This window comes from Nymphalis io, chromosome 1 (genome assembly GCF_905147045.1).
Source record: "Nymphalis io chromosome 1, ilAglIoxx1.1, whole genome shotgun sequence".
NCBI classification, from domain to species: domain Eukaryota; kingdom Metazoa; phylum Arthropoda; class Insecta; order Lepidoptera; family Nymphalidae; genus Nymphalis; species Nymphalis io.
The window spans coordinates 8386010-8398451 of record NC_065888.1 but is presented as its reverse complement, the minus strand read 5'-3'; the positions used below and the strand labels follow the sequence as shown (position 1 = coordinate 8398451).

General features: G+C 32.8%; 1 protein-coding gene across 2 annotated transcripts in view; it reads left to right on the top strand.

Annotated features, from left to right (window-relative positions):
* The window catches only part of LOC126769844 (C-Maf-inducing protein-like), a 34290-nt gene extending 21848 nt beyond the window's left edge, over positions 1 to 12442 (top strand). The window contains exons 3-14 of one of the 2 annotated variants that reach the window (XM_050488878.1): positions 2409 to 2537; positions 2688 to 2738; positions 2813 to 2884; positions 3590 to 3679; positions 4560 to 4798; positions 5452 to 5670; positions 5828 to 6098; positions 7556 to 7654; positions 7735 to 7890; positions 8986 to 9138; positions 10053 to 10197; positions 10420 to 12442. In XM_050488878.1, coding sequence (XP_050344835.1) covers positions 2409 to 2537; positions 2688 to 2738; positions 2813 to 2884; positions 3590 to 3679; positions 4560 to 4798; positions 5452 to 5670; positions 5828 to 6098; positions 7556 to 7654; positions 7735 to 7890; positions 8986 to 9138; positions 10053 to 10197; positions 10420 to 10544 — 1749 coding nt within the window. In that variant the 3' untranslated portion in view covers positions 10545 to 12442. Of the gene's footprint in view, positions 1 to 2408; positions 2538 to 2687; positions 2739 to 2812; positions 2885 to 3589; positions 3680 to 4559; positions 4799 to 5451; positions 5671 to 5827; positions 6099 to 7555; positions 7655 to 7734; positions 7891 to 8982; positions 9139 to 10052; positions 10198 to 10419 lie in introns of both variants that reach the window. The other variant, XM_050488790.1, reaches the window with a different exon arrangement.

Below are 12442 nucleotides of genomic sequence, written 5' to 3'. Positions count from 1 at the left end.
AACAACTTTACGAGTTTCTAAAATTAGTACCTTAAGTATTTGCCCATCTAAAAAAGCAATTCGTCAAAAAAAAAGACGCCCGAGCATTAAATAGAATTTCACCTGGAATTTAATATTTACATAGCTTCGATTATATACATAATGTATATGTATCAGCTGTATCAATTTAAACAAACGTCAATCCATCACATTATTCATAGTTGTATGAGTTATTGTACGAGTAAAAATACATTTAATTTAGAATTTTTTAAGTTTATAGTTTTGAAACACAAATTATGTACCCATAGTGGTGTTGAATGTTAAATTCTCTAAGAATTAATTTTTATATAACCTTGAATAAATCTCATCAATTACTAGAAGCACTTTATTTACTCTTATCTCCAAGTAGAGCTGAATAGTGAGTACATACGCTCAGCTCAATTGCAGTTATGGCACTTAAGCGCATTTGTTTTCATTGTAACATTTTAACGTTATTGCTGTGAAAATCTAAATTTATGTTAAAATTATTGTTAGCTACATGCATGTTGTGAATGACGTTTGATATTTAAATTAAACAATTGTTTTTTATCGTGAATTCAATGAGGTCAACGAGCAGATAACGAAACGCTCGTGCGTCATCATGTCCTATGGGCAATGTCTAGTTTAAATACAAATTGCTTAATCGTATTCGATATAATATACAGTTGTGTAGAGGTCTGTTGATTATATTATGTTTACAACATATCAATCACTGCCCAATGCGATCATATTTGCAGACAAAACAGCAATTGAACAAATATGTATATATTTTGAATGCAGGTCTATTTTGGTAATTTTTTACTATTCGGCCCGGCTTTTAGCTACCCACTTACCATTATTTAAAAAATGTCCTCGTAAAAGTTGATTTTTAATACATATAGCTATATAAAAACCATAATAAAATAGTTGGTTTAAGATATAAATATCTGTGCTCAGTTATCTCAAAAAAGAATACTGTTCGACGGCTTTTCTCCTATGCGATTGTCAAATGCGTTCTATTAATTCTACCTGACTTCACGCTATATAAAAAAATATTTTCATCATATCGACATGAATTGTTTATTAATAAGAAATGATATATTATTTAAATGTTTTAGATATAGTCGAATAAATTATTACAAAAGTCATGGTTCGGTAAAATAAGCAGTTGAAGGTGAACTACGTAGACAGGGTATTAAAGGCCAACCGCGCTGATCAGAACGCCGGCCAACGAAAGTCCACCGAATTTGATGACTGATGAGCATGAGTCTGACGTCATGAACAACCTCGTGTGTTGGGCCCGCGCCCTGTCGGCCGTTGCTCTGTAACGTCAGACTAAATACAACGTACCCGCGACCTCGCCTGCCCCAATACTCATTATTGAGGCGCCCTATTTCACGGCTCACATTCAAATCATTGCATACATATAAATGACGCAATCATTATTATTATAATAACTAATTCAGATGTGTGAACACATCTTTGTACTGGATTTATTAATCGATTACTCAGTCACCATCGTCTTTTTGTTAATCTTCATTCTTACAATCGTAATGAATGGGCAACGATTATTTAAATAGGTTGACTGACGGCCTCGATGAGTATAGACGGACAGTTTATTTGAATAAAATTATTGATATAGACGTATAAATATAAATATGATCCTTCGAGTCGTATTGAAATTCTAACTTCAATTTAAATCAAACTTATCTGACGGATACTTTTCCGTTATTTTGTTAAGACTAGTTTGACCAGTTTCTCATTTCTACTTCGCAGAGATTATGGTTAAAGATATGAACAAATATTATTATGCATCTTATGCAATCCGTGTCTAGCCTAATGATCTTCCCGCACGTTTCTCAGTCACGCGCAGGCGCGTGCATCGCGAGTTTATCGTAAGCGTTTTAGTTATTTCCGAAAATTGAAAGATTTGACGACAATTGCATTTATTTTAATAAGATCACAAATAAATTGGATTGAAGTATATACCTATATCTATAAAGTGATAGCCAATAACGACTTTTCCTTCACTTTCATAATTAAATGGAGCGTCATATCGCACACGATCAATAAGAGTTCAGGGCTGAGGCGCAATCCCAACGGGAATATAAACATTGCCAATTTCTAAACTCCCTACTACAATTTACAATTTCTTGTCAATTTTTGTTAATTAATGCAAATAAGGGAATTGTCTAAGGATATCGGGATCTACAGCCTTATAAGTTATACACTAATATAAGTCCATTTTAAAACTATAAATTATCATAAACAGAAAAGTTGATAATAAGTTAAATTATGCTTTGGATCGAAAACAGAACAAAAATGATTCGTCTACAAATATAACCGATTTTTAAGCACTTTTTTGTCTCGTAGATTTTTATTTAAAATAATATATTATAATTCTCTTTTAGCCTATGGGTTTACTTGAACGTCCGCTATCTTATAGCTGCATGCAAGAGGTCTATTGCATTTCCCGCTGGGATCCAGCAAGGAAATACTGTTTACGAATCGTAATGCCCCATGGTTCACTTCTATTACAGGCAAGTAAAATATCCAATAAATTTTAATAATAATCGTAATTATAATTCAAAACTGGTACTTTTTTACCGAAAAATATTGTAATATATAATTAAAATGATATGAAATATGAATGATATAATGAGGCATAATGAACATAATAATATTTTTAGGCAAATGACGCGTATACACGGGACCAATGGTATTACTCAATTGTATGGAGAGTAAGTATAAAAAATATGAAATGTCTTATTCATAATATAATGTATATTTCTTAATAAAATATTTTTATTTGCAGAGAAATATGATAAGATATCGCAATTTCTTAACAAAATCTGTCAGGAAAGAAGTAGTGCTGAAAGAGCTTAAGGTTAGTGTTAGCAAATAAAGCCTATTCAAACAAGATTGCAGTTTACATACAAGGTTACTTTATTATTTTATTTTAATTACATTTACTCGTGTACATTTTATAAACTATATATATAAAGGACTATACCATATAAAGGATTACTAAAAATTAAATGACATGTTTACATCATATAAGAATTCATTTCCAATAATTGAACTATTTTTCGCTGTAATGGTCGTATATTGTATAGTATTTTTTTGTTAACATTACTTACTATAAAGCCTTAAATAAATACAAATAAAAAATAAAAATAGTTACTGTACAAATCGTGCCTGCGTGGAATGGTGGCAAGAATGCTAGCAGCATTTCTCCTTTGAATCGCAATTCCAATTCTCTAGGCGAAAAATGAACCCCTGTCATCAGTAGAGTCAATACGACTATTTTGTAAATCAACAAATTCAGTATTTTATTATTAAAATTAACAGTCGTTCAACAATCTTACATAATTTCCTCAAACTCTGAGATTGAGACGCGGGAAAGTCCAGTTCAAGAACATTTGACCTTCCTAACTTATTCTTATTAGTTGGTTATAGATAAGTTTGTAATAGACTTTACACTTATGCAAAACGTAGGAAATCTCCATTTGAGCATGAACTTGTACTACAATTTAAAGTAATGGTAATATTGTATCAAATGAATTTTATTATAGTAAGTTTTAATTTTTAGAACATGGTGGATTTCGTGATGACAACTCCTCTGCAAGATGAGAGTGTAACACGTGCACCTCTACAAATTCTTACTGACTTACTGTCAGAGGTGAGTTTAATAATATCAATATCTCTTCCTTTCTTTTCAGGTTCGACATTTCGCAATAAAGTCTTATTGATAATGGTAACACTACTGATTGAGACATATACTTTTGTGGTTGTAAAAAAGGTATAAAAATTGCTTTAATTATTTCAAGTATATTATTATTTCAGATAGCAGACTCTTCTCCAAACCGCTACTATATATATCTTACAATTGTAAATATTTAATATTGGATCATAAACATTTACACTACTCCGGTGCTATCTATTACAAGCTTGTACCGCTTAGAAAGAAATATGGAATTTAAACAAGAACCAGTATGGTATTGAAATGAAAGAAATACCATTAACTTTTGTTTAAATAAATAATTAGCGTCAATGGATGCTTAATCTTAATTTTTTTCTAAGTATTTACGAGACGTGCGGATGTCATGTATTTGTCCTTATAAAACTGCTTCCTACTTTTCTCTCTTGAAACATCTCTCATCCATTACATCTGTTGTAAGCCGGTCGTCATTGGAGGGGCATTGACGTAGTTAACACATTTATCTACAGACATCATTATCAACTTGTTAACAAATACAACTTTAATTAGTATAAGCGTTAACTACTGCAGTAATTGAGGAACAAATATATAAAATAATGTATGTCGTGACGTCAAACTCCGCGATAAAATAATCAAAAGCAAGGTTATTATAAAAATTATGCAAAATTAAATATAAGCCCGGCATAAGATATATAAATTATAAAATGAATATAAATCATAAAACATCTTCATTAGGTTATATAACATGTTTCAGAAATAAGTAACGTCGCGGCTGAGATAACCTCGGTAAAATGATTTTCTTCATGGCGGATCCTATAGAACATTCCCAATTTTATTTTAGAATAAAGATGGTCAAGATTGGGAAGAATGGGCGGAAAATGTAACCAGCGTAGCTGCACCGTTGCTGGCAGAGCGCTGTGTGAACGGCGACCTTTGCGCACTACTCGCACGGCTGTGTAGGCAGAGGCCGCGTTCGGCACCGCTGCCTGCGCTGGCACCGCCAGTCCGTCGTGTTTTAACCAGGAATGTAGACTTCGGTAAAGCACCAACTGCTCGTCAATTCGTCAGAGATTATATAAGGTAACATTCAACATCAACCTATCACATTTCTAAGACAGTACTAAACAAGTTTAATGCAACCAATAAGGACGATGCCATGGCAAAGATCGTTAGTTAATTACATCATTTATATTGTATAATGGTTGCGTTGCATAACTTACTACGTACCTACTAATATTGACCCAAGTGCTAGCTATGCCAAACCGAGAATTGAATTAAATTTGATTTTATATTCGCAAAACCTAGTAGGTGCTAAATAATCTATTGCCCAGAGATACTTTTCATTTGCAGATATAATAAATAATGCCAATTATTTTAAAATAAGTAGTAAAACAGAAAATTCTTTAGATTTGCTCGAACATAACAACATGAAACAATAACGCCAAGATGCAGTTTCTATATAGCAATGATCCTGAAAGTCCTATCGCTTTTGAAATAACTTAGGTATAATTATGTCATTGATTTATTTTCACTATATTGAAATACAAAAAACATCATTCAAAATATATACACAAAATATTTAGCAATAGTGATTTATGTCTACCGGCAAGCATTATAAATGAAATACATAATATACCTATTATTTTTAATTTAACATATAAAAAAAATAAATAATCCGACATTAATGAATTACATTAGGCTTCAATTCTTATTCTAAATAACTATTTTTACAGCGCTCTCAGCGCACACAACTCCGGGAAGAATCTCGTGCGGAGGTTCGTGCAAGTCACGCATGGTAGCGGCGCCGTATGCCCACATCCACGAGCTGCGCCTAATCTCGCGTCCGTCGCACTCGCCGCGATCGACGACCGCTATCGCGAAGACCGTTCTCCTCATCGCTGCGACGATAGTGAGCTGGAGGTGCTCTGTTTTGCAGACATACTAGAGCACATGTAAGTTCACAAAATAGTATAATTTTCACTGACAAGGCGTACACCACTTAAATCGGCCTCTCCAAACCTCATAAAATTGTCTTCCCCTTGGTCACCTGAAGAGCCAGATAAAGCCCTTTTAAAACGTTTCAGAAATTTAAAACTATTTAATTTTCAGGTCTGAGTACGATGACTGGCTAATCGTCGTCGGGGGGGTACTTCAGCCTGTACCTTTTAGCGCCGGCGCCATGAAATGCCCGCGAGTGGGCGCGTGCCTGGGCGGCGTGCTGGCGCGGCTGGCGGCGGACGCGCGCTGCGCGGCGCACGCGTGCGTGGCGCCCGCCCGCGCCGCTCGCCCGTGCCCGCCCTCTTGGTTGCGCGTCGCTGCCCCTTCGGATCCTTCGCTTTCACTGCCACATAAGCAACTCTGCCAACTTTGGGGAGATATGGTAATTTATTATTAAAAAGTTTGTATACACAATTAAACACATACAGCATATTATAAACAATAAATACAAGAGTATTATTGAAAACATTATCAAAATTAAATTTTTAAACCTAATTAAATTTCTTGCTGCCCGTCCTGACTTCGTACGGGTAAAATAAGTATTTTATAGCATGCATTTTTTTATTTAATGAGATATTATAAACATTCGCTCAACGATCTATTTTCCCATACAGTACAGTGCTAAGGGCATAAAATAATAATATATATGCATAAAGCATAGTACAACATGCTCTGCGTATTTTTTCATGCTTTTATTTAAATATCTCGTAATATTTATAAAATTACGGGTTCGCGGATTTTTTGTATGCTTTTTTGAGTCCTACAATTTTTAGTACATTGTTTTTATTTATCTCCTAAGGTTAAGCCAGTGTTAGCTCTGAAAACGTACGAAAACAGTTTTTTTGACAAAAAACCAACATCGGTTTTTAACATTTTATACAAAATATATACAAATTATACATATAACCCATCCACGTTCAATAATATACTATTTATAGATTAATAGGTACTTTATATTCATTCATTTCATTTAGACAGGTATCTGATATATCGATATGCCTGTACTTTTAATATGACTGCCTCGTTGGTCTAGTTACTTGATGTAAGGCCGCAGACCCGGAGGTCCTGGGTTCAATTATCAGGTCGGGCTAGAAAAAAGTTATTGGGTTTTTCTGTCAGAAAATTCTCAGTAGCAGCCCGGAGTCTGGAAGTTGGAAGTGCGTACACTCCCGTGCCTCGGAAAGCACGTAAAGCCGTTGGTCCTGCGCCTGAACTCTTTTCGGTCGTGTCGGATTGCTGTCCCATCATATTATGAGAGTGAGGGAATAGAGAGTGCATCTGTGTTTGCGCACTATAATATCTCCTGCGTAGTTGGCTAATCTCTCTTGATATTGGCCGCCTTGGCCGAAAACGGTCTGGAGGACATTATTATTACTTTTAATACATTTACCTTGTGCAAAAATGGCTATTTGTGCGATGTACAACATGGGCCCTAAAGCTATACGAAAAAATTAAAGGAATATAATATATAATAGTGTGGCGTTTCAATTGGAATAAAACGAACAACAATTTAATTAAAAATATATTCTGAGTGTATTTTTCCGGTTTTTTTTCGGGTCGCTAGTACTTCGTTCTTTGTTAAATAGAGGTGTCTTTATTTGATATCAATTTATAATTTTTATTTTTTCATACTACATGGAATACGATGCTCCCAAATAAAAATTATATATAAATATTTTTCATGCATTAATCCTATAAAAAGACATCTAACGAATTATGTTTTCGAGCCAGTATTATTTTATTGTACATAATATCATTAAGGGTATAAATATTAGGAAATACCTACCTCTGTATTTTAATTTATTAAAAACTATAAAATCACATTTGTTTTGTCTTCAGTTAAAATCTCTCCTCGCCTGTTGCTGTAAACGAAAAAGTTTCCTTCAAAGCATGAGCAAGCATTTACCCGATTTCGTAATAGTGGCCCTCACTGAACACGTAAGTACCTACATTACATTATGCAACGTAATAATAACATATCTTAATAAAAATATTTATAGACATTTTTTATTTTTTAGCCGGCAGCACTAGAAGCATTATGTCTTATGCTAGAATGGGAAGTTGCTAGTGGCGAACAAACGCAGCTTGAAATTATAGCCGCATTGCAAGGAACTGAACTGGGCAAGCGGTATTACAAAGATTTGTGTGAACGCCAACAAACGCTACAAAGATTGGTAAGAAAACAATATCTTATTATTATAATATTAATAAATAAAATAGGGCTTAGTCCACCACGCTGCTCCAATGCGGGTTGGTATAATACACAAGTGACATTATTTCAATTAAATTAGACACATGCAGGTTAACCCACGATGTGTTCCTCCACCATCAAGCACGAGATGAATTATAATCACAAATTAAGCACATGAAAATTCAGTGGTGCTTGCCCAGGTTTGAACCCACGATCATCGGTTAAGATTTACGCGTTCCACCTACTAGGCCATCTCGTCGTCCTTCTCCTCAAAAATAGAGAGGAGGCCTTAGCCCAGTAGTGGGACATTTAAAGGCTGTTACTGTAAATAATGTATATTTCGGAATATTTTATCTTTATATATATTTTTTAATTCGATGGCATCATCATCATCATCATCATCATCGATATCACTCCGTGATAAAAATTCATATGTAATAAAAGCAATGTGTAACATGAAACTTAAGTTTGACTTGTATAGCTCTTCTTGTTATTAATCAAGAAAGAAATAGATAAATCAGCTAGGTGACGTTGTAGCGTTTGTAGTAATGTAATACACACAGTGGCTAAAACTGATATTAACCAGTTTACGTTATCTACCACACGTCTAGAAGTCTTGCATAAGTAGCATTTGTTTATTATTAAAAGTATAATTTTGTTTATTATTATTTTATTACTAATTAGTTCATAATAAAAATAGTATCCGGGAGAAAGTGAACACGTATCATGATTTATCGGATGAAATCGACGATGAGGATGACTACGGAATATCTGTTTTTGTGCTGACGGAGCACTACAAGCATAAACGCAAAAACTTCTCGAAACTGAATAAGGATTTAAAATATTGCCATATGACGCGATGAAAAAGTTTTTACAGGAAAGTCCAAATAAGTATAAATGTTTAGCTTTTCCTACATTTATTTTTATTAAATTTATTTAGGATTATTTATTTAGGATTACCAATGGCTAGCATTTCGTCGAATAACAACAAAAACTGTGCTTGTAATAATCTCAGGTATCAAGTAACAGGTACCTGATTGTTATTTTCTGAAATTAATAAATTCAATGTGAACAGCAGGCTCAGGGAGGTCCACGTCGGCTGGCGCTGCCGGTACGCGCGACGGACGCGGACGTGGCGGCTCTGCTGGACGCCGGCGCGCTCGGCAACCTCGAGTGTCTCAGCCTGGCTTTCACTAGCGTCACCAGCGCGTGTGCTCATCATTTGATAAAGGTGGAAAACTTTTTTTTTACCTCAAGTTACTACCTCTTCATTTATAATTCTCAAGTAATTTAATTTTAACAAATATCCGTTGTTGGTGTTTAGATTTAGTAAATCTTTTATGATATTCAATGATGTTCTCCTCACCAATATCGGCCGTGGCGACCATTCTCAAGAGTGATTTGCCAACTGCGCAGAACATATTATTGTGCACAGGTGTGGACGCAAATATAGATGCACACTATTATCTCACTCTTAATCAGTTATCATAATCCGATGGGACGGCAATCAGACACGACCGGTAAGAGTTTAGGCGTACGACCTTTACGTGAATTTCGAGGATGTACACTCTTCGAACTTCCAGACTTCAGACTGCTATTGAGACTTTTCGACAGACAAAACCCAATAACTTTTACTGGCCCGACCGAGGGTTTGAACCTCTGAGATCTGCGGTCTTATACCTAGCCACTAGACCAACGTGGCAGTCAGATAGATGTTGCCTTTTAAACAATATTAAAGTGCCTATAAAAGATAAGAGTAATTTTATTAGTGATTTTGATATGTTGACTGTATTCTAAGTTGTACACAAACTTGTTTCTTTAAAATACTCTTCAAACGAGTTTTAAGTTTTTTTTTTTCAGTCCGTAGAGATAATTTATTTATTTATTTATTTTGAACAAATTATACATATCATAAACAATATCTAACGATAGTAACTACAATAGTATAAAACTGTGTCGTAGCTACTAACGCCCTCCAATTCGACAGCATCTTCATTGCAGACATAAAAATAAAATATAAGTAGATATGTACATCGTTAAATTTAGGTATTACAACCATTACCATTACATTTAATCATCATACAATTATATGTATAAAATTAAATCTTAACAGAAAAAAAATAATGTTTTTTTACTATTTTGTAGTTACCATCACTGCGTTATTTAAATTTATGGGCAACGAAGTTTGGCGATACCGGCGTACAACTCATAGCTGAACATTTGCCACGTCTGCAAGTTCTTAACCTCTGTGAAACTCCTGTATCCGACAAGGGAATCGAAGCATTGTCAGGTAATTATTATAATTTTTATATATTTTAACTGTCTTCATATACATATTATTATCTAAGATAAATTGATTTTTTTCATTTAAAAAAATATATCCGTTATAGTTTCTTCTCTTTTTTCTATTACTAGTTTATTAATTTCATCTTTTAATCGTCGCGTCGATATGTTATTATATTTGTCAACTGAATTGCTAAAAATGTCGTAATAAAATGGTTTGGTATTTTAGGGCTATCGAGTTTAAGGAGATTAAATTTGAACAGCACAAAGCTGTCAGCGGAAGCCTTTGAAATACTACGACAAAGATTGCCTCAACTGCAGGAGTACGACATCCGATATACTGAGGCGTGGTGACAGCGAGCTCCGACGTGCAGGTCCATGTCCTTTCACACCTCGATATAAATTGGCTTATAATTGTGTTAAGTGTTCATATTGATACTATCAAACCTTAGGTTTTTCTATTTCAGTATATTTACTAAATTTTTTAAAATTAAGTTTATAAATGTTCAAACTCACTATAAAATATAAATATTATCCTTTAAAATTACTACACTTAGTCATACATTCATATTACTATTATGCATTAGTTCAGTATGAGATATACAATAATAATCGTCTGAAACAATCTGAAATGTTATCTCTATTAAGCTTAAGAACATTTTAAATCAACTGTACTTGTTCGAGATAAGGCATAATATGAATTATATTAATAGTTTTGAATCAAATACGCATTAACAATTTAATATACTATCATAAATAACATTAAGTGAATAAATAAAGTGTAAATTCTGTGATTATTTCATACATATATATATATATATAATATAAATTCTTCACCCACCTACCTATATCAAACTTAAATATTGTATATTAAAATTGTAGGTATTTTAAGCGTATCTACAAATCAAAACCTTCATAATAAGCCTAATACTAATTAGTTATTAATTAATATCACTTTTAATTGTATTTCAAAAACCATCAATTAAAATTAAGATGGAAATGTTATAAATAAACAAACTTATATAAATTATTGATAATGAACGGTACACATATATTAAGTTACAATTGCATTTAGGATAATTGTACCTATATTCTATCAGTGTAATTTATTTGTTATGTCTTCACCTTGAATAAGTATATTTTATTAGCAATAATTCAAACCGGATGCTGAAACATGTAGATAATAGATTAAAATTTTGACATTTTAAGAGTAGGTGGGATCGTATAACTTCATAATGTCTTATTACATATTTATACTCATAAACCTAATTTTAGTATCTTCGGAAATACTCACGATTCCAGTCTAGTTGATTTTTTTTTAATTATCTTTAATTTTGTAATTATTTATTGTATCATTTGAAAATTATTATCATTTTAAAACATCTACGCAAGTAATAAAGAAACTTTAAACTTGTGTTAGGCTTAAATTTTTTTAACCATTTATATATATTCACAATTAACTCTCACAATTATTCTTTCATTTATTAAATTAATCTTATACTCTACATAATATGCATTTATTTTTTATACATTTATTGTATCAGTCGACCTGTCTTTAATCATTTTAAAACGATTATTTAAAATTTCCCACCTTGTAATTGTAGGTAGAGAAGGTGCAAGATGAAGAAAACATTTTTCATCAACTAATTATCCAAAGATGGAAATTATTTTATAAAATGACAAAGTAATTTATAGTCATTTGCAGTATAATGAATACGCTTAAATATAAGTATTGTTAGTTTAAGGTCGTTAAGGTCGACAGGGCTGTGAGAATGTATGAGAGGCGTAGATAGTTGAATATAAATGTTGTCGATCGTGTGTCGTGTAGATGATAAGTTTAGAATTACTTGTAGATAAATGAGGACACATCGAATTTAATTATGTACCTAACAATTCGATGCGAGCTTCTTCACTTTACATTATAAGAAACAATTTAAAGATCTCAGTGTCCTCAATTAAAATGTCTCATTTGATGTTTGCTAGGAAGAATTAATATGAATTTTCGAATGTTAATCATGTTTTCCGTTAAATTAATCTGAATAAGCTTACACTCTCTGTTATTTTTAATTATATAGCTCTAATTATTGTCTTTATGTATCTTAGTTATAATTATTGAATAAGATTGTAATGGCTGGTGGAAATGTGGCCAATGTATTATAATTTCTTGTGCACACTTAGATTTATTGAAATTATAATTATTCATAAAGAGGTTAAGACTTAATGACTTTTAAATAAAAGTTCATAATTATAAT